The 20,211-nt window shown below is 42.7% G+C and overlaps 3 protein-coding genes across 6 annotated transcripts; 1 reads left to right on the top strand and 2 right to left on the bottom strand.

Annotated features, from left to right (window-relative positions):
• Window positions 1-5,100: 5,100 nt before the first annotated feature.
• LOC147981346 (uncharacterized) lies at window positions 5,101-19,991 on the bottom strand. The gene is made up of 5 exons (XM_087513937.1): window positions 19,811-19,991; window positions 19,574-19,737; window positions 18,703-18,834; window positions 18,498-18,628; window positions 5,101-5,222 (listed from the first exon to the last, which is right to left on the bottom strand). Exons 1-4 carry the CDS (start codon window positions 19,860-19,862, stop codon window positions 18,620-18,622), a joined length of 357 nt encoding a protein of 118 aa, XP_087370063.1. The 5' UTR covers window positions 19,863-19,991; the 3' UTR covers window positions 5,101-5,222; window positions 18,498-18,619.
• LOC125545890 (uncharacterized) lies at window positions 11,733-18,487 on the top strand. 4 transcript variants are annotated; one of them, XR_015598914.1, is made up of 4 exons: window positions 11,733-12,338; window positions 12,991-13,093; window positions 16,114-16,203; window positions 17,252-18,487. XR_015598914.1 is itself a non-coding variant. In XM_048709945.2 (4 exons), the coding sequence occupies exons 2-4, from the start codon at window positions 13,039-13,041 to the stop codon at window positions 17,957-17,959; spliced, it is 792 nt and encodes a 263-aa protein (XP_048565902.2). In that variant the 5' UTR covers window positions 11,733-12,338; window positions 12,991-13,038; the 3' UTR covers window positions 17,960-18,487. The 4 variants fall into 4 exon arrangements, 2 of the variants coding, with proteins under 2 accessions (XP_048565902.2, XP_087370062.1); XR_015598915.1 differs by having other exon boundaries at window positions 17,191-17,301; XM_048709945.2 differs by having other exon boundaries at window positions 17,313-18,487.
• On the bottom strand, window positions 14,101-16,101 carry LOC147981347 (uncharacterized). Its single transcript, XM_087513935.1, has one exon. The coding sequence runs from the start codon at window positions 15,920-15,922 to the stop codon at window positions 14,252-14,254; it is 1,671 nt and encodes a 556-aa protein (XP_087370061.1). The 5' UTR covers window positions 15,923-16,101; the 3' UTR covers window positions 14,101-14,251.
• Window positions 19,992-20,211: the final 220 nt, after the last annotated feature.

Below are 20,211 nucleotides of genomic sequence, written 5' to 3'. Positions count from 1 at the left end.
GGGCTCTTGGGAGGCATGGGGATTCGGGCTCCTCGCCGTCGACGGCCATGGTACGGGGGCGGCGGCGGCTAGGGTTTGGCGAGCGGGTGCGGGTGCGGGAGAGCGGGGGCGTGGGGGCTAGGGTTGGAACGGTGGGGAGTGGGGGCTGCATGGGTGAGGGGGTGAGAGGGCTACGTGGGTGAGACGGTGAGGGGATGAGGTCCGCCGTTGGATCCCGGAGCATCCGACGGTGTCGGATGCATGATCCGCGTGATATGCCTATAGACCAATCAGAATGCAACAAACAATTTGAAGACTTTATGACCTTTTAAATAGGTCACGAAAAAATCATTTTCCATTTTTTAGTGCTCAAAATGAGTTCTTTTTTGTAAAAGACCTACCAAATATTTGTTCACATGATATTCTTTATATTTGTTCAAAATGAGTTCTTTATACTCTGCAAAAGTTTACATCTTGGAATAGTAAACAATATCGACAAAGGGATTTTTTATATTCTTTGCACAAAAAATCATTTTCCATTTTTCGAGTGCCCCAAATGAGGTTTTTTTTGTGAAGAACCTACCAAATAATTGTTGCAAAATTGGACCAAATCAATTTTATAAAATACTAGGACATATATAATGCACAATTGACAAAATGGTTGGGTGAAAAAAGTTTTGATACACCTCTGATGAAAAAGACAAATTGCCGTCGATTCAGCTGGAAACGGGTCAAATTTAAACTGTAGCTGCCTCATAGTTTGCTCTTTATTTTTTACAAAAATAATTTCTAGGTAAATAAGTATCTATTTAATCATAGAAACACCAAAAAAATTCCAAGATTCAACCACTAGCTAGGAACGGTCAAGTCCGTCGTTTTGACCGCATTTTGAAACGGGCATAAAAAATTCAACAAAAATCAAAAAATTGGAAAACCTTCGCATTGTGTCATTATATGTGACCAAGTTTGCAGGAAAAATAATAAACTTGTAATACGATAATTATTTTAAAAAAGTGTTCTCAGAAATGAGCTATCATGCGTGAAGATTCATGGGTTTCAAGCCAAATGATCAATCTTATGGCCACATTCATGGCATAGTTTGTTCAAATGATCTCATATTGTGCACGAGGGTGCATCTTGGAATTCCAAACAATGTTGCCTAAGGAAGTTTTCATTTTCTTTGCACGGAAAATTCATTTTTCATTTTCCGAGTGCCCAAAAGGAGGGTTTTTTGTGAAGGAACTACCAAATAATTGTTGCAAAATTGGACCAAATCATTTTTATAAAATACTAGGCCATATATAATGCACAATTGACAAAATGGTTGGGTGAAAAAAGTTTTGATATACCTCTGGTGAAAAAGACAAATTGCCGTCGATTCAGCTGGAAACGGGTCAAATTTGAACTGTAGCTGCCTCATAGTTTGCTCTTTATTTTTTCCAAAAATCATTTCTAGGTACATAAGTATCTATTTAATCATAGAAACACCAAAAAAATTCCAAGATTCAACCACTAGCTAGGAGCGGTCAAGCCCGCCGTTTTGACCGCATTTTGAAACGGGCATACAAAATTCAAAAAAAATCAAAAAATTGGAAAACCTTCGTATTGTGTTATTGTATGTGACTAAGTTTGCAGGAAAAATGATAAACTTGTAATACGGTAATTATTTTAAAAAAGTGTTCTCAGAAATGAGTTATCATGCGTGAAGATTCATGGCTTTCAAGCCAAATGATCAATCTTATGGCCACATTCATGGCATAGTTTGTTCAAATGATCTCATATTGTGCACGAGGGTACATCTTGGAATTCCAAACAATGTTGCCTAAGGAAGTTTTCATTTTCTTTGCACGGAAAATTCATTTTTCATTTTCCGAGTGCCCAAAAGGAGGGTTTTTTGTGAAGGAACTACCAAATAATTGTTGCAAAATTGGACCTAATCAATTTTATAAAATACTAGGCCATATTTAATGCACAATTGACAAAATGGTTGGGTGTAAAAAATTTTGATCCACCTCTCGTGAAAAAGACAAATTTCCGCCGAATCAGTTGGAAGCGGGTCAAATTTGAACTGCAGTTGCCTCACAGTTTGCTATTTATTTTTTCCAAAAATCATTTCTAGGTATCATTTCTAGGTACATAAGTATCTATTTAATCAGAGAAACACCAAAAAAATTCCAAGATTCAACCACTAGCTAGGAACGGTCATTCCCGCCGTTTTGACTGCATTTTGAAACGGGCATAAAAAATTCAAAAAAAATCAAAAAATTGGGAAACCTTCGCATTGTGTCATCATATGTGGCCAAGTTCCTGGGAAAAATAACAAACTTGTAATACGACAATTATTTTAAAAAAGTGTTCTCAGAAACGAGCTATCATGTGTGGAGATCAGTGGCTTTCAAGCCAAATGATCAATCTTATGGCCACATTCATGGCATAGTTTGTTGAAATGATCTCATATTATGCACAGGGGTGCATATTGGAATGGCAAACAATGTTGCCTAAGGAAGTTTTCATTTTCGTTGGACGAAAAAACCATTTTCCATTTTTCGAGTGCCCGAAAGGAGGTTTTTTTGTGAAGGAACTACCAAATAATTGTTGCAAAATTGGACCAAATCATTTTTATAAAATACTAGGCCATATTTAATGCACAATTGACAAAATGGTTGGGTGTAAAAATTTTTGATCCACCTCTCGTGAAAAAGACAAATTTCCGCCGATTCAGTTGGAAGCGGGTCAAATTTGAACTGCAGCTGCCTCATAGTTTGCTATTTATTTTTTCCAAAAATCATTTCTAGTTACATAAGGACCTATTTAATCATAAATACATGGTTTCGTGGCGATACGTCGAGGTTTGGGCGGTGGCCGAGGGCCCCAACTCTTGAGCGCGTAAACTCGCATGCCCGTCGCGTGGTCACCGCGTGACCGTAATGTTGCCATGTGTTCTGGGCGACCTAGGCATGTCTAGTGGGTTGGGCACTCCCCAGGTTGGTGCTAGGAAGAAAATTACAACATAAGATTCTCACGAGGAGACCGATCGATGCTCAAATATGAATTAGCAGCCAAGTGTTTGATTAGCGGTACGGGAAATGCACATGGCCAATCGGCGTGAGTTTTGGCTGAGGATGATCATCTACTAAGGAGAATGTCTTCACAAATTTTGAGCTCAAAAGGAGGATCCTAGGTGGTACTTGCTTTGCAAAGTACCACGCTGGACAAAAATATGAATGTTGAAGCTGGGCTCAAAATAATGAATGGAGTGAGCTGAAATTTTGTGGAGGATGGTTATTTGGGCATAGGAAAGCATTGTAGAAAATTGATACCATTTGGACATGCCAAAGTAGTACTTCCTTCACAATGCTCTTCTATGGACAGAAACTTGGGAAAACTAGTGAGAGAGATTGGATGAATGAAATGAGCTCAAAATTGGTGTAGGTAAGTTACTTAGGTATGGTCATGCGCTGGTAAATTTTCAGATCATTTGGGTAAGCCTAGCTAGTACTTACTTCACAAAGCTTCTCTCGAGGTAGAAACTTTGGAAATTTCCCGAGAAAGATTTACTAGGAAAATTGAGCTGAATATTATCATGTGGCAATGATTTGGGTATGGAAGAGTGCCCGAAAAGTTTGAGGGTAATAGGAGGGGTCTATATAACACTTGCTTTGCAACGTGCCAATTTGGCCATAAAATATAAATTGAACCTGGGCTCACATAGATGATTTGACTGAGCTGCAATTTGGAGGAGGGTGATAATTTAGGCATATGAAGGAACTGTATAAATTTCATGTCATTTAGAGATATAAAAAAAGTACTTCCTTCACAATGCTTCTAGGTGGACAAAAACTTTGGAAATTTGCCGAAGAAGATTTGCTAGGCAAATGGAGCTGAATTTTGTCATGCGGTAATGATTTGGATAGGAAAGAGTGCCCAAAAATTCCGAGCGCAATCAAGAATATATAAATAGCACTTCCTTCATAAAGTGTTGTTGTGAACAGAATAGGAAAATGAATATTGTTGAATTAGTTTTGAACTAGGCAAGGAAGGATTTTTACATATTTGATGAAGATATGCCCCAAAGAATTTATGAGATTTTTTTGGGAATTTTGGAAATGATAGAAATATAGGTTGCTTCACAACCTAGGGCAAAAACTGCCACATGGACATGACACATAGGCAAAACTGATGAGATGACGCCTAGTCATCACAACCCACCACAATCTACAAGGCTATGACCATCTATATTGGTCATTAACAACTAGAAATAAGGCAGCGGACTAGCACTGTTTGCTTTGTGACCATTTCATGTAAGGAAATTACGACCTTTCTGACCAAAATGGTCGCAATGGTTTAGGGTTTGGAGCCCCCTGAACAGCTTTTGACCAACTAAAATGGTCATAAATTTATGACCAATTTGAGGGTCACTGACAGAAGGTCATAAGTTGACATATTTCTTGTAGTGTGCAAGTACTGAAATAAGTGGTAACAGATAGTTTTGTGATAAGATAATTTGTAACGAGCAACAAGTAACAAAAGTAAATAAAGTGCAGCAAGGTGGCCCAATCCTTTTTGTAGCAAAGGACAAGCCTGGACAAACTCTTATATAAGGAAAAGCGCTCCCGAGGATAGATGGGAATATCATCAAGCTAGTTTTCATCACATTTATATGATTCGCGTTCGGTACTTTGATAATTTGATATGTGGGTGGACCGGTGCTTGGGTGCTGTTCTTACTTGGACAAACATCCGACTTATGATTAACCTCTATTGCAAGCATCCGCAACTACAACAAAAGTATTAAGGTAAACCTAACCATAGCATGAAACATATGGATCCAAATCAGCCCCTTACGAAGCAACGCATAAACTAGGGTTTAAACTTCTATCACTCTAGCAACCTATCATCTACTTATTACTTCCCAATGCCTTCCTCTAGGCCCAAATAATGATAAAGTGTTATGTAGTCGACGTTCACATAACACCACTAGAGGCTAGACAACATACATCTCATCAAAATAACGAACGAATACCAAATTCACATGACTACTAATAGCAAGACTTCTCTCATGTCCTCAGGAACAAACATAACTACTCACAAAGCATATTCATGTTCATAATCAGAGGGGTAACTTACTTCGTTACAGCTATTTGGATCATACCCAGCTTCAAGAAAATAGTTGACTATTTCAATACTACCACATTCTGCCGCATCATGTAGTGGGTATTTCATAGTCTCTGGGGCTGCACCTTCCTATGTTGCAGAAAGGGAGGTAAGGTCTTAGGAAGCACATACAATATGGTTACAGAAATGAGAAATCTACAGAGGGATTAACTACAAAAATGAAACTATTGTCATCGACACCAAAAGGATAAAAATGGATGACTCGCTGCTAAGAGTAAACATTTGAAACAAAGATTCATAAGTCCCAAAAGTGTAAGTATCTGAACAAAAATGACTATAACGGAAGGAGCAGAATAAATCGAGCTGGGCTTTCTGGATTATAAATACCCCTTCTGAAGAAATACTCCCTCTGTTCATAAATATAAAGATGTTCTAACTTGTTTTCTGAATCAGATGTATATAGACACGTTTTAGTGTGTTTGTTCACTCATTTCAGTCCATATATAGTCCATATTGAAATACCCGAAACATGGAACCACCCCCGGGTTTTGGCCCGATCCCGCTCTACCGCACTGGAACGGCGGCTGCCGCTGCCCCAGCTCTAGTGCCGCCGGGGTTCCACCCCGTCCCAGCGCTAGGAACTCCTGCTGCCACGGCGATGATGGATGGGGTGTGTCAACAAGGCCAAGGCGGTGGAGGAGAAGAGGACCAGAAGCAGAGCAGAAAGGTAAGCAAGCCTCGTGACAAGGGTATGGAGGAGGAGATGGGTGGCAAGAGCTCAACTTTAGGTAAGCGGTCTGTGCGCGAACCCGGGGAGGGAGATAACCAAAGGAGCAACTCTGATGGAAACGATAGTGAGCTGAAAAAGCAGGCAAGGGGAGAAACAGAAGCTGGTGGGGAGGAAGACGCTGGAGAGGACGGTGGACAGGAAGCGACCGGCCCTGGGGCTGCCGGCAAACTGACGGGCGCCAAAGGCGGGGCCCGTCAGGGGCCATGACGATCTTAAGCTGGAACTACCGGGGTCTTGGGCAGCCCCGGACAGTTCAGGAGCTTGTGTGCTTAGTGCACACGTATAAGCCTAAGTTGGTGTTCCTTTCTGAAACGCGGCAGAGCAATGCGTACGTCAATAAACTTAGATGGAGGCTAGGCCTCAAACATTGTATCGTGCAAGCCGGTACAGGAAAAGGTGCCGGCATTGCACTCTTCTATGATGATAGTGTTGAAATAATAAAGCTTGCCGTTGGCCCGAGGTACATTAATGTGTTAGTTCGTTTGACACCGGATGGTTTGCAATGGCGGAGCACCTTTGTCTACGGAGAACCGAAAGCTCATGAAAGACACCTCATGTGGGAACTGTTGAGACGGATAAAAGATAACTCGAGTGCCCCATGGCTAATGGTGGGGGATTTCAATGAAACGATGTGGCAGTCTGAACACCTATCAGCCACGAGGAGATCGGAGAGAAACATGGAAAATTTTAGAAGAGTCCTCTCTGACTGTAACTTGTTCGATCTTGGCTTCAAGGGACCGGCGTGGACATATAATAATAAGCAGGATGGATGGCAGAACGTACGTGCGAGATTGGATAGACGGGTGGCGTCGGCAACCTAGACAGAACATTTCAGAAAAGCCACAGTCGAACACATCTGTTCGAGCCGGTCCGACCACCTACCGGTCCTTATCAGATGCGGAAATAGGAAGGAATGGAGACCAGTGGGGGCTAAAGCTAACCGCCCCTTTCGCTATGAGCATATGTGGGAACGGGTCAAATCGCTGAAGAAAGCGATCGATGAGGGATGGAGTGGCCCAGGCAAAGCTACAGACCTTTGGGATGTGAGAACAAAAATCAGGGAAATGGAGCGGGTGTTGAGGACTTGGGCTGAAAGGGACTTTGGATCAGTTCTAAAAAAGACGGCAGAATACAGGAGAAATCTGAGCGTCTTGTGGAACTCCCCAAGCTCGGCTGAAAACCAACAGAAGATAAAGCTATGTGAGGCAGAACTAGATGAACTTCTATTGAGGGAAGAATTGATGTGGAGACAGCGTTCACGAGCTACCTATCTGCGTGAAGGGGATCGTAATACAAAATGGTTTCAGAGAAAAGCAACTTGGAGGAAAAAGAAAAATGAGATCAGCAAATTATGGATAGTAGTGGTGTGTGGAAAGAGGACAGAGAAGGGATACATGAAATCACGAACAGTTTTTTCAAAGATCTATATGAGAAGGAACGTGGGGTTAAGGTAGATGAGGTGCTGCAGTATGTGGAAACAAAGGTCACGGAAGAGATGAATTCATCTTTACCAAAGCCTTTCACAGAGAAGGAAGTGAGTGACTCCTTGTTTCAGATTGGACCTTGGAAAGCGCCTGGCCCGGCTGGTCTACCGGCGAGATTTTATCAGAAAAATTGGGAAGTCCTGCGTGATGATGTGGTTAAAGGGGTTCTAAGTTTTTTCGACAGTGGAATATTGCCCGAAGGAATAAACGATACCGTAATCGTATTGATCCCTAAAGGCAAAAACCCCCAGTCTTTAAAAGATTACCGACCCATCAGCCTGTGCAACGTAATTTACAAGGTGATATCAAAGTGTCTAGTAAATCGAATGCGGCCTTTGCTGGATGGAATCATTTCTGAAACTCAGAGTGCGTTCGTTCCTGGTCGTATGATCACAGACAATGCCACTATTGCTTTTGAATGCTTCCATAAGATCCAACATAGCAGAAATAAGCATGACACATTTTGTGCGTATAAGTTGGATTTGGCAAAAGCATACGACAGGGTGGATTGGAGCTTTCTTGAGGGGGTTTTGTTAAAACTTGGATTCAGCCAGAAGTGGACAGCCTGGGTTATGGAGTGTGTCCGCTCAGTGAGATATTCAGTCCGGTGTAACGGAGAGCTGTTGGAACCTTTCATACCATCTAGAGGCCTACGGCAAGGGGACCCTCTCAGCCCATATCTATTCCTTTTTGTCGCGGATGGTTTGGCTAATCTCATGAATAAGAATATTAGAGAAAGTAAGCTGACGCCGATTAAAATAGCAAGAAACAGCCCGGGAATATCAAATCTCCTTTTTGCAGATGACAGTCTGATCTTCTTCAAAGCGACAGTAGAGCATGCACGTGCCATGAAAGAGGTGCTAGTTTCCTTTCAAAGAGGCACGGGGCAATTGTTGAGCGAGAGCAAGTGCTCTTTGCTGTTCAGTGAGCTATGTCCTAAAGGGATTAGAGAGGAGATTAAGAAAATTTTGGGAGTTGTGTCAGCCTCCTTTGAGAACAAGTATTTGGGGCTACCAACTCCGGAGGGTAGAATGAAGGATGAGAACTTCCAACCGATATTGGACAGATTTGCAAAAAGGTGTAATGATTGGTCAGGAAGGTTCATGGCCTATGCTGCAAAGGAAGTACACGTCAAATCGGTCGTTCAGGCTCTCCCATGCTTTACGATGGGTGTTTTCCTACTTTCGAAAGGATTTTGTGACAAATATGAGAAGATGATATGGGACTTCTGGTGGGGGGGTGAAGAGGGCCAGCGGAAAGTGCATTGGATGTCGTGGGAACGCATGACCCAACCTAAAAGAGCAGGTGGCATTGGCTTTAGGGATATGCACATGTTCAACGTGGCGTTGCTCGCAAAACAAAGTTGGAGGCTCATTCAGAACCCCAATAGTTTGTGTGCTAGAGTGCTCAAGTCAAAGTACTATCCACATGGAAACCTCATAGATACGGTATTTGACTCCGATGCTTCTCCGGTGTGGAAGGGGATTGAGGCTGGCTTGGAGCTTCTTAAGAAAGGGATTATATGGCGAGTCGGTGATGGGAAGAGTATTCAGATTCAAAGAGATCAATGGATCCCACGTAATGAAGGACTTAAGACGGCTGCCTTTGCCAGGAGGTCAAGATTACGTTGGGTAAACCAGCTTATGCGGTCGGACACCAAAGAATGGAATGTTGAGTTAGTGAGGCAAATCTTCCACCCCTTTGATGCTGATGAAATTTGCAAAATTTCAATTCCAAAATCTAATGCGGAGGACCGAATCGCCTGGCACTATGAAAGGAATGGAATCTTCTCAGTTAGGAGTGCCTATAGACTGGCCGCCTCAATGCAAGGTCAGACCCATCAAATTCCTTCGAGCTCATCCAGCGACCCAAACACTAGAAGCATATGGGATCTCATTTGGAAGACAAAGGTCCCACCTAGAGTTAGAATTTTTGGATGGCGGGTGGCTACAAGTACGCTTGCTACTAAGAAAAATAAATTCAAGAGGACATTGGAAGTGGATGCCATATGCGGTATATGCGGATGTGGCGAGGAGGATGAATTCCATGCGGTAGTTGATTGTACCAAGAGTAAAGCTCTAAGATATGAAATGAGAAAGGAGTGGGAGCTCCCTGATGAAATTTCCTTCAAGTATACTGGCCCGGACTGGCTGCAAGTGCTTTTAGATAAATGTTCGGAAGACATGCGGGCGAGGGTGCTGATGCTACTATGGAGAGGATGGCACCTGCGAGACAATTGTGTTCATGGGAAAGGCGATGAGACTATCAGGAAATCTGTACTTTTCCTCCTGGAGTATGAGGAGGACTTTCAGCTTGCAAATGCTTCATTGTCAGATTCTGGAACAGGGAAGGCAATGTGGCCTTCGGCCACCCCAGGGCTGGTTCCTGCTGGCCAGACACCTAAAAGATGGACTGCCCCGCCCCAGGAGACAATAAAGATCAATACTGACGCCACTTTCCTGCCGGCCAGTGGACAGTGTTGGGCAGGTGTGATCGCACGGGATTCCAGTGGACGAGTTTTGATGTCAGTTGGCGAACAGGTTGGCATCGCAGCAAGTGTGGAAGAAGCTGAGGCCAAGGCGGCTTTGGTTGGCCTGAAGGCGGTGGCAGAAGCCTACAGAGGGGCAATTGTGCTTGAAATGGACTGCTTGGTGATAGTAAATGATTTAAAAAGTGAGACTCAGAGGCTATCACCATGTTATGGAGTGCTACAGGACATTCTGGACGTCTTGGGGATGTTTGCATCCTACAACGTCAGTCATGTGAGCAGGGTTTGCAACATCTTGGCCCATGAGCTAGCTGTGGAGGCAAGGCAACATGGAGATCTTCGACTCTCCGCTACGGTTCCGGCCAGGCTGATGACCATGATGCATGATGAATGTACTCCTCCCACTTGAGTATCCTGTATACTCGAGTATCTCAAAAAAAAAGAAATACCCGAAACATCTTATATTTGTGAACGGAGGGAGTAGCATGCAAGTGTTACCATCGGAGGCTCCAAGTATGTTTTACCAACTAATGGTCATGTTAGTTTGAAAAAAATTCCCTGGTGCTCTTGCTTACCATCTATATTAAATGTGTTGCTTCCCAACCTAATATTTATGTATGGTTTGGATATACACCCCAGATTGGTCAAGAGTTACAATCCTTACAATCAATTCATTAATGTACTCTTATTGTATAAAATGTTTGAAACTTACCTCCCTGAAAAGAATAATGTGACTTGCGGTTAACAGTACAGAGAGACCACATTTCAAATGAACAGAAGTCTCAAGATTGTTAGCATCTAAGCAAGAACGGCGCTTTGAAAAAAAGGAAAAGGGTGACAGTTTATTGATATTGGTACATATTTTAAGATGTTGTCAATACTTATAGTAACTTACAGTTCCAGACACATTTGTCAATACTTTATTACCTATACAGTGTCTTCTCTAATTATTAAAACTATAAGTTCCATTTTGATCTCTCCCATTTGTCTGTGTTCTGCAGTCTAAGATCATTTCCTAGTATGTATTGACTAACCTTAAACGATGAGACATTTGAGCCATCTCAGAATGACTTACAATGATAGCTTTCTATTAAACACTTGTTACAAAATAAATAGTGGGAGTCGAAGCTTAAGACAGCAGGACATGGATTGCAGCAGCCATTTAGTGGTGGTGGGGCAGGAAAAGCTAAGATTTCTAAATAAATAACAAGAGTTTCATAACATTCCTTGTGATATACACTAACAAGCATATTGCCATTCAGAAATTATGTGTACTATGAGCTGAACAAAAAAGTAATTTTTCCCTAAGGTGATGGAAGGTAAAATTTACCACTGAACTTTCGGTGTTTTCATGTATACATAGGTAAATTTTTCCTTGATGGTTGATGAGGGGTTATCAAGTCTTCTCATGTCAGGAATGTTCCATTTTACTAGCTCTTAAACATGGAGGGTTATGAAGTCTGACATTTTGATAAATGTGGAAACACTAGATGTATTATCTATGTAATTCTGGTTGATGAGGTGGATTAGTATAATCCACTGTCCCAAACAGTGGTTAACACTTATCAAACAATCTTACCAGATTGACACTTCTATATTTGAAATTCATGCAACAATGCACATTCCAAGTGTTCCTTGTGGTTCTCCACCATATTGTATTTTTTAGTTTAATGAGGTAGCTAGGCTCTGATTACTTGCTCTTAACTAGAAGGTAACACTATTTTCGTCTTTCTATAACCTTGCAAGAACTTATTCTCGTGCAAGATGGTGTAGACAGAAAATCTGTGCTTATGGCTACATTGTGTAATTCCAGTTAGGTTTTACTCCCTCCGTCCGGGAAAAGTTGTCCCCAAGGTGTTTTTCTGAAAACCCCCCCAGCAGATTCCCGACAAACCCACAGCTCCCGCCGTCTCCCCCGCTCCTCTGTCGCGCCGGAGGTCCGCTCCCCCGCAGCTCAGCTCCTCCGCAGCTTGCCCGCAGCGGCTCCCCGCATCGCCGGAGCTCTCCCGCACCACGCCTCCCCCACCCCACGCCTCCGACGCAGCTTCCCTCTCCTTGTTCCCCTCCTCGTTCCCCATGGTGATCCCCGACGAGGAGAAGACTGATTTTTTCTTTCGATCTGCTCGGCGGCGGCCATTTCCAGGTCCTCCTCGGCGCTGCGACGCAGCTCCACCACCGCCAAAGCTCGCCGCCTCCTCCGCCGCTCTCTCCTGCTCGCGCAGCTCCAGCTTGCCTTCCTCCCCTAGCTTCCCCCCTTCCTAGTGACCTCCGCACTCTGCTCCGGCTGCTTCAGATCCGGCGTCGACGAGGCTGATATGGTGGCTGCGAGGCCAGACGGCGGGAGACGTAGCCGACGAGCCCGACGACAGCAAGCTCGATGGCGAGCTCGACGGCGGCGGAGACGTCTTCTGTACTGCGAGCTCCACCATCCCTGCACATACTGTACTGCGAGCTCGACGACGGCGGTGGCGTCTTGTTGGCAGGTTAAGCCTCCCTCCTTCAATTCCCGTCCATTATTTATGTGTAAAACCTGATTTTTTTTTTACTGAAATTTGCTGCTTCTGAGATTTGCTTAAGACTGAACATTGGCTAAGTCTGATTTATGTGTCAAGTCTGAAATTTTGATCTTTACTGTCAAGTCTAATTTGTCTCTGAACATTGGCTAAATTAACATCAAGTTTGTCTCTGAACATTTGTCTCTGATGTGCTCCTAAATTAGTGGTTAACTGGACATAAGGATTAGATCTTAGCTAGTGCTTCTTCATCTTCTTCGATTGGTCTACTGGAAACAGAACAGAGGTAAACAAAGCAATCTTTACTGAAAACATAACAGAGTTGCATGGTGGCGTTCGAGGTTGAACCTGTACTGAACAAAACAAGGCTGAGATGGATGGATGGATAGATTGTGTGAGATGAAATATGAGAGTCTTGCTTTGTGTCAATTTCAGTTGTCCATCAAGTACTCCATTCACATTGCTGCTGCTCCATCTTTATTAATCCTGAAATAACATCAATGTTGTACTCCATTCAGATTGTTGTTATCTAACTGAATTTCAGTTGTCAATTTTTTTGCACTCACATGCTTCTATCAGTGGTTATCTAACTGAATCTTGCTCATTTGTTTGTAACCTGTAGATGTCATGCTCATTTTTTTGGTAAAGCTACTCGAGTTGCCAGCAATGCATGCAAAGCGGCAACAGTTGGCTGCTCAGTTTTTCTTGTACTGCCAAGATGGAAGGTGAGCACCAATATTTCTGAAACTAGTGATTTGACACTAGTGAAAATTCAGTTACTGCTTGAGTGATTTGACACTATTGAAAATTCAGTTACTGTCAATTGAATTTGACAGTATAATTCTACAGTACACAAGATTCAGTGTAAATCTTCAAAATGAATTGCTGTTAGTACACGATCAATTAACTAATTTGGCATTATTACTCCCTAGAGAACGGATTGTACAACACTGAAAATTACTCTGAATGTACTCCAATTGACTGTATATTCACTGAATGTACAACACCAAAAATTACTCCAATGACTGTATATTGACTGCATATATTTCATTGATGTCAAATTTTATTTATGTGTCAAGTCTGACATCAACTTGTAAGAAGCATAAGGATGAGTCCAAGATCAGGTGATTGAGTGAGTGATGTGGTTGCTGAGGTTCAGACATGTTCAATGAGAACAACTACTGTGGAGATTAAATTTAATGAGAATAAATTCAAATAAATCCAAATAAACCCATCATGTCAGGATTCTTGATCAAAGACCCACTTAGGAGTAGTTTGTCATTGTTAAACATAAGTTTAAAATGAATATGCTTCTTTTGCTGTGGTAATCCAAAATGCTTCTTTTGAGTACAGTAGCTGTAAAACTTAGTCTATCTGGAGCTTGAGCTTGTGAGCTTATTTAGCAAGATCACAGTAAATTAGGACTATACAAACACTTTTACAGTTCCGAACACTTTTCACAAGATGAAGCTCTTGATCTTACAGTAAAACTGTTCTGAACACTTTTCACAAGATGAAGCTCTTGATCTTACAGTAAAACTGTTCTGAACACTTTTCACAAGATGAAGCTTGGTTTTTTTTCGATCTACACTTTTAAAGTTCAAGACACTCTTGTAAATTAAATAAATCAAATGGTGTATAAATCCTCTTGGAAACTTTAGGTATGTTTGCAATTGGACAAATGGTGTATAAATCCAAATAAATCAAATAAATTCAAATAATTCAAATAAATCCAAATACGTCTATCCTTTCTTTCCCTATCCTTTCTCATTGAACACATGACACAATACATACAGATGACACAAGCCATACACATGACACATCAAATACTCCTATCCTTTCTTTTCTTTTTCCCTTTCCCTTTCTTTTTGAGCTTTCTCTATCTACTCATTTCCTTGTTCTATAATGGCCATCGTATCAGTAATTAGCTCAGGACTGCAGTATACACCGGTTATTTCTTCTCCCCCATTTTGTAGACGGTCCTTGTGTAGATGCGGCAGCTTATAGTTGTTTCCTCCTTGATCTTTCATCACTTCCACCATGACTGCTTGCAACGTCATAAAGCTTTTGAATAGCTTATGGGGATCGTAGTTCTCAAACTCCTCTACACCCTGTACCAGTTCCTGTATATTCATAGGCGCTCTGCAGTCGGTTAGGGATTGGAGGGAGCAGTGGAAACAAAGATCCAGAACATTGAGCTCAGGGCTGTTTGGTGGTTGTTGCAATAATCGAATATCCAGATCTGTCTGTGCCACGGCTTCTAGAAAACCAGCATCATTAGGGAGGACATGCGGTGTTGCATTATCTTGTTGAATAAAGATCGTTATGTCCTCGTCACCGTCCGGCCATTTGTCTTGAATGGCAGGGATTACTTTATTGATCAAGTAATCTATGCACACAGGTCTAGTAACTTTGACCGGCTTCAACTCTATTGTCCCCCTATCTCTGTTCTGGCTTGTTCGTTGTGCCTCGGTCTGTACCACGAACGGCCAAATGCCAAGTTTCCCATCAAATATCATCTCCCCATCTTCATTGTAGCAAGGTTTGGCTACAGCTGTTAGAAACATTACCTTCCCAATGCTATGAGTATTGTGCACAGTTCGGTTTGGTTCTTCTTCTCCAGGCAGTACGTAGTAGCTACTCTTCACTCGGGTCATGTCATACCATTTCTCGTCGATGTGGACCATATTTGTCATTGGCTTGAAACTGGGCCAAGGACTTGATATCCATCTTTCATCCATCATGGATAGGCAGAACTTTAGTCTCGCTATCTTGTTCTGTGGCTTGAGGGTGGGTTTGATGGTGCTTGTGATGCGTTTCAGCTCTTGCAATTGAAATCTGTCATGTAGGGTTGATCGGGGCACACCTAAACACCTTGATAGAGACCGGATTGTTCTTCTTTTGTTCAAGGGGATTGTGGCTGTTCTCGACAGATCTAGTTCTTTTCTCTTCCTACCACTTTTGTTCTTCTTGCTTGAAACATCAACTTCTTGGCCTGCTGCAAGTTGTCGTTTGGCTAGATTCCATATTCTTGTAACTGTTCGCAGGTGAACATTCAGCATCGTCGCAATGAGCACCTTGTCATACACGTGAACCTGTCCATCTCTAAGCTCGATTACTTGCAGAGCAAAGTAAACACCATGTCTCTCCTTGTCTGTCAAGTCCTTGCCTCTTGGATTGCCATGTGCATCAGCTTCTTCCAATTCTGCATCTTCTTGTGCCTCTTGAGCTTCTTCCAATTCTGCATCTCCTTGTGCCTCTTGAGCTTCTTCCAATTCTGCATCTCCTTGTGCCTCTTGAGCTTCTTCCAATTCTGCATCTCCTTGTGCCTCTTCAGCTTCTTCCTCTTCAGGAAACCAATTCAATTCAACGTCTTCATCCTCATCTTCCGGCATCAAGTTCAAATCAATAGCATCACCCTGTTGAGCTTGTTCTTCTTGTTGAGCTTCATCCTCATCTTCCGGCATCAAGTTCAAATCAATAGCATCACCCTGCTGAGCTTGTTCTTCTTCTTGAGCTTCGTCCTCCTCTTCCGGCATCAAATTCAAATCCATAGTTGTGTGCTCCTATCTGATCTCATAACAAGAGTATACAAAAGATGAATGGTGAGCATATAATCATAACAAGAAAACCATGAAGAATCCTAGACAAAAAGCAAAGAAACCAAGAAAGAGAAAAGTAGATATTAAAAGTACTCCTTGTTCATAAGCAACTACAGGTCCTACTACATCTCTCTTTTTTGCAGGGACCAGGGCAGGAATTAAAAAGCAAACAAAAGCAGGGGCCATGAGTACATCTCAACTTTTACTGTATTTCTTGTTGACAACTAGTGCAGGTACACATTTTGAATATTGAAATTATCTTCTGTTAGTAGACCATGGCAGTAGTTATAGAACTATGAATATCTATTACTCCCTCTACAACATCAGAAAAGTTAATAACATCCTCTACAACATTTTCTGTAGAATAGAGTAGGCTTCAATTTGTCAAAACTGAATTTTACTCACTGAAAATATGACAGTGGAGTACTGTCCAAACTGTATTCACTGTCTAAATTTCATTGATGTCAAATTTTATTTATGTTTCAAGTTTGACATCAACTTGACAGATCAAAACCTGACAGAAATTGACAGGTTTTGGAACAAAATGACAGGATCTGAACATCAACTTGACTGAATAATATAGTGTCAATTCTGATTGTTAACAGCAGAATAATACAGTTAATAGCAGAGTAATGGAGTGAGAAATCTTACTATAAATTCAGTTACTATAGTTACTGAAACTTCACTGTAATTATGCAAATGAAATTATTATTCTGTAAATTCAGTTAACAATCAGAATTATGTAATGGAGTGAGAAATATTAGTGTAAATTAGGTTAACAAGAAATCTTAGTGTAAATTCAGTTAATAGTGTGTTCCTAAATAATCTGAGATTTATTGTCAAGTCTGAGATTTTGACAGAAATGTTGTGACATGTTCAGAATAGGACTAATCAAAGTTCAAAGAATTAGTAGAAGAAGCTTGTATTTTCAGCTTATAAATTTTAGGACTATGTGAATAAAATGCTTTCAACTAAGAAGATAATCTGTCTTCCCATCTCACTGCTCACTGCTAGCAAGAGTAGAAGAAGAAGAATTCCAAATAATGTTTCCAATTTGGCTAAATCTGGCCTGAATTTGCTGTAATTTAGTACATGATTTTTTCCTTCTTTTGTCAATGATTCTGACCTCTATAACCTTTCTCATCATCTCATGATTCTGCCCATGACTTATTTTTTACTGCCATGAATGATTCTGCCCCTCTGTAACATTTTTTTGGCAGTACTAAAGATTGGTCCATCAGAAATCAACATCAATGTTAACTGAATTTTTTCAAATTACAGAGCAAGCAAGCAAGCAATGTACACAGATCAGTTATGTTTTAAATTACTCCTTTTTTTACAGAGGGAGGGAGTACAGAGCAAGCAAGCAAGGCACTGGAGATGAACAAATTACAGAACCCTGTACTTGTTCTCACCAGCAGCAGCACGAGTAGGGGACCTCAAGCGGCAGCACACAAGAAGGGGATCTCCGGGCGGCAGCACGAGCAGGGGAGGAGCAGCAAGTTGTGGAGAAGCAGCAGAAGGGGCTCCAGCTTGAGGTCCAGGATCGCAAAAGAGCTTGAGGATGAGCTTGAGGGAGCTCGTGGTCCAGGCGCGGCGGGAGCTCGTGGTCCAGGCGCTCGAGACCCAGGCGCGCGCGGGTCCTGGCCGGCGGCGGCGCAGGCCCTGCGAGGAAGGAGGGGATATCGTCGTCGCAGGTCCTGGGCGGCGGAGGAGCACGTCTTGTGCGGTGACGGAGCAAGCAGGGCGGCGCAGGTCCTTGGCGGCGGAGGAGCAAGCAGGGCGGCGCGGGTCCTGGGCCGCGGAGGAGCACGTCCTGTGCGGCAACGGAGCAAGCAGGGCGGCGCGGGTCCTGGGTCGCGGAGGAGCACGTCCGGAGATCTTGGGCTGACGACTGGCCCTGGCGACGCGCGCCGGCGACGGGCGGAGGAAGAAGGAAGAAGACGCGACCTGTATGGTGACCTGTTTGTAACAAATTTGAAGTTATAAGGGTGTTTTTGAAAAATTGACATTACACTACGCTGTGGACAACTTTTCCCGGACGGAGGGAGTATCAATCTATCTCTTCTCTATGTATTGTTTAATTAGATCCTTTTCTTGCAATATCTACTGTGTGATATGTACATTACTAAAAGTGAGGACTTATTCACTGAATTATATCTGATAACCCGATGTATGTGCCTATGACTGTTTCTAATCTCCACCTCATAGTTTGAACTAAGGGTTCGGTTTAATTTATATGATATACAATTTCCCACACAATTATTTGCTTTTCCAATCACACGAAAAAACTGGCAGATGATATTACAACAATATGACGTAGCAAGTCCATGGATCAAATAATCTTATTATTCTCCAAGAGTTATGACATGAAAATTTTACCAAATTACATGTTTTCAATAGCATATTATTAAATATATATTATAAAAAGTAACTTTATTCGCAAAATTAAACAGGATAAAGAGGATGCCCACGCGCACTTGCAGGGGCCACTATATATGCTAGTTTTGACAACAAAAAAGTGTACCTCAATTAAAGCATTGAAGCAAGGAAATGAACCAGATTTAACAGCGCAGTCAAGTGGTGTTCCCATCATATAAGAGTGAGAATTAACTTCCACACCATTCTCGAGCAGAATCATCACAAGTTCTAGATCTCCTGTAAAAGGGAACAGATCATAAATATCAGATTGGGAATGTTATAAAAAGGGCATGCACGTGGCACAATTTTACCCCTAATTGCGGCCTGGTGAAGGGTTGTGATTCCAAGCAGAGATTTAATACGCGGGTCTGCTCCATTGGTAAGCAACCAATTGGCTGTTCCAACATGACCATTTTTGATAGATCTGTAGAGTGGAGTTTCACCTGGAAACATATTGATATGTCAGGCTATATATGGGCATTTCAATATATATGGGTATATATGACTGCCCTTCCAGTTGCTATCAATAAGCTAAAAAGATGCTGATCTTATGAACAAAGCTAATAAAAAAATGTAGTAATCGAGTAGATTGACAATGATGTGGTCTCATATTTTGTGGCTGACTGTAAAGGATGCAACGGATAGATGTATAGCGGAATGAACAAGGTATTCAGCCACAGGGGAATCGTCAGGCTCAAGCCCTTCTTCAGTCAAGTGCCTCTTCATTCAGTTAACAGATGGCCAGGACGGCTCACATGGCTCGTCGTGTTTACCGTTGTCGCTGTATCGTTTCTTTACAGCAATCATTTCTTACAGTGTACTGTATCATTTCTTACCGTTGTCACCGCACTACATAAGTGATGTGACCCATCCGGCAAAGGCGTTCCTGGTTGATGATATCATTCTCAAATCTAAACAAATGCCTGCATCTTATAGTGAAATCGGGAGTTCACGTGTTCGTCCCTTTTCTCCCTAGAACCCTAAGTTTTCCCCTCGATTATCCCCAAATCCATAGCATGCAGGGCGTGACAGGTGTGGTCTCATATTCTGTGGGAAAGATGCAGCGAATAGATGTATAGCAGAATGACCAACTACTCTTGTATTCTGTTGGTGGAACGCGTTCGTGCGAGGATCTATAATTCGAGCGAATGCACAGATATAGAGCAGAGAAGAATATGATACCATGGAGGTCCCAGGGTTGACGTACGCCCCAAGCGTCTGGACCAAATAGGCGCACACCCCCGTGTGGCCCTCGGCGGCGGCCAAATGGAGCGCCGTACGCTTTTCGAAGTCCCGCGCAGCGGCGGCCGCGCGTTTCGCCTCGTCGTCGAGCCCCGCAACGGCATCTGCACAGCGATCCAGAGGGTGAGGAAGCGGGGAGGCGGCGGGGAAAGAAGACGGAGCGGAATCGGGACGTACTTTCCAGAGATTCGAGGTCGCCGGCGCTCGCCGCCGCGAGGAGAGCTTCCATGTTGCTCCCGACCACACGGGAGACGGCACGGCGGCGACGGGAACGAGGTTTTTTTCCGAGGGTTCCGAGGGGGAGAGAGAGGTGCGCGAGCGGGTTTAGGAACTCGGGCCGACGGGGTCTCTAGAAGACTTGGTCTGGCCCAGTCAGCTCACTGGTATCCCTCATAAGAAAAAAGCTCACTGGTATCCACGATACCCCAAAATCATAAGAAATATTATTTGCAAAGATCACTACCGCCTTCTCATGTTACGATTTTTTTAAAGAAAAGAAAAACCTGCTCATGTTACGACAGCACACTACATACGCGTCAGTTGTCGTAAAAAAATGGGAGAAGCCCCTCTCGCGAAAG

Source organism: Triticum urartu, chromosome 3A (assembly GCF_056163025.1).
Source record: "Triticum urartu cultivar PI428250 chromosome 3A, HENAU_Tu73, whole genome shotgun sequence".
NCBI classification, from domain to species: Eukaryota; Viridiplantae; Streptophyta; class Magnoliopsida; order Poales; family Poaceae; genus Triticum; species Triticum urartu.
This window is presented reverse-complemented; position numbering and strand designations above follow the sequence as displayed.

Excerpts from the sequence above, each read along its gene's own strand:
- LOC125545890 (XM_048709945.2), top strand. The coding sequence starts at position 13,039 with ATGCAAAGCGGCAACAGTTGGCTGCTCAGTTTTTCTTGTACTGCCAAG. Across the intron at positions 13,094-16,113 it reads TTGTACTGCCAAGATGGAAG|GGACCAGGGCAGGAATTAAA; the intron begins GTGAGCACCAAT and ends TCTTTTTTGCAG. Across the intron at positions 16,204-17,312 it reads CTTGTTGACAACTAGTGCAG|AGGGAGGGAGTACAGAGCAA; the intron begins GTACACATTTTG and ends CTTTTTTTACAG.
- LOC147981346 (XM_087513937.1), bottom strand. The coding sequence starts at position 19,862 with ATGGAAGCTCTCCTCGCGGCGGCGAGCGCCGGCGACCTCGAATCTCTG. Across the intron at positions 19,738-19,810 it reads CGACCTCGAATCTCTGGAAA|ATGCCGTTGCGGGGCTCGAC; the intron begins GTACGTCCCGAT and ends ATCGCTGTGCAG. Across the intron at positions 18,835-19,573 it reads TCAACCCTGGGACCTCCATG|GTGAAACTCCACTCTACAGA; the intron begins GTATCATATTCT and ends ATATGTTTCCAG.
- LOC147981347 (XM_087513935.1), bottom strand. The coding sequence starts at position 15,922 with ATGGATTTGAATTTGATGCCGGAAGAGGAGGACGAAGCTCAAGAAGAA.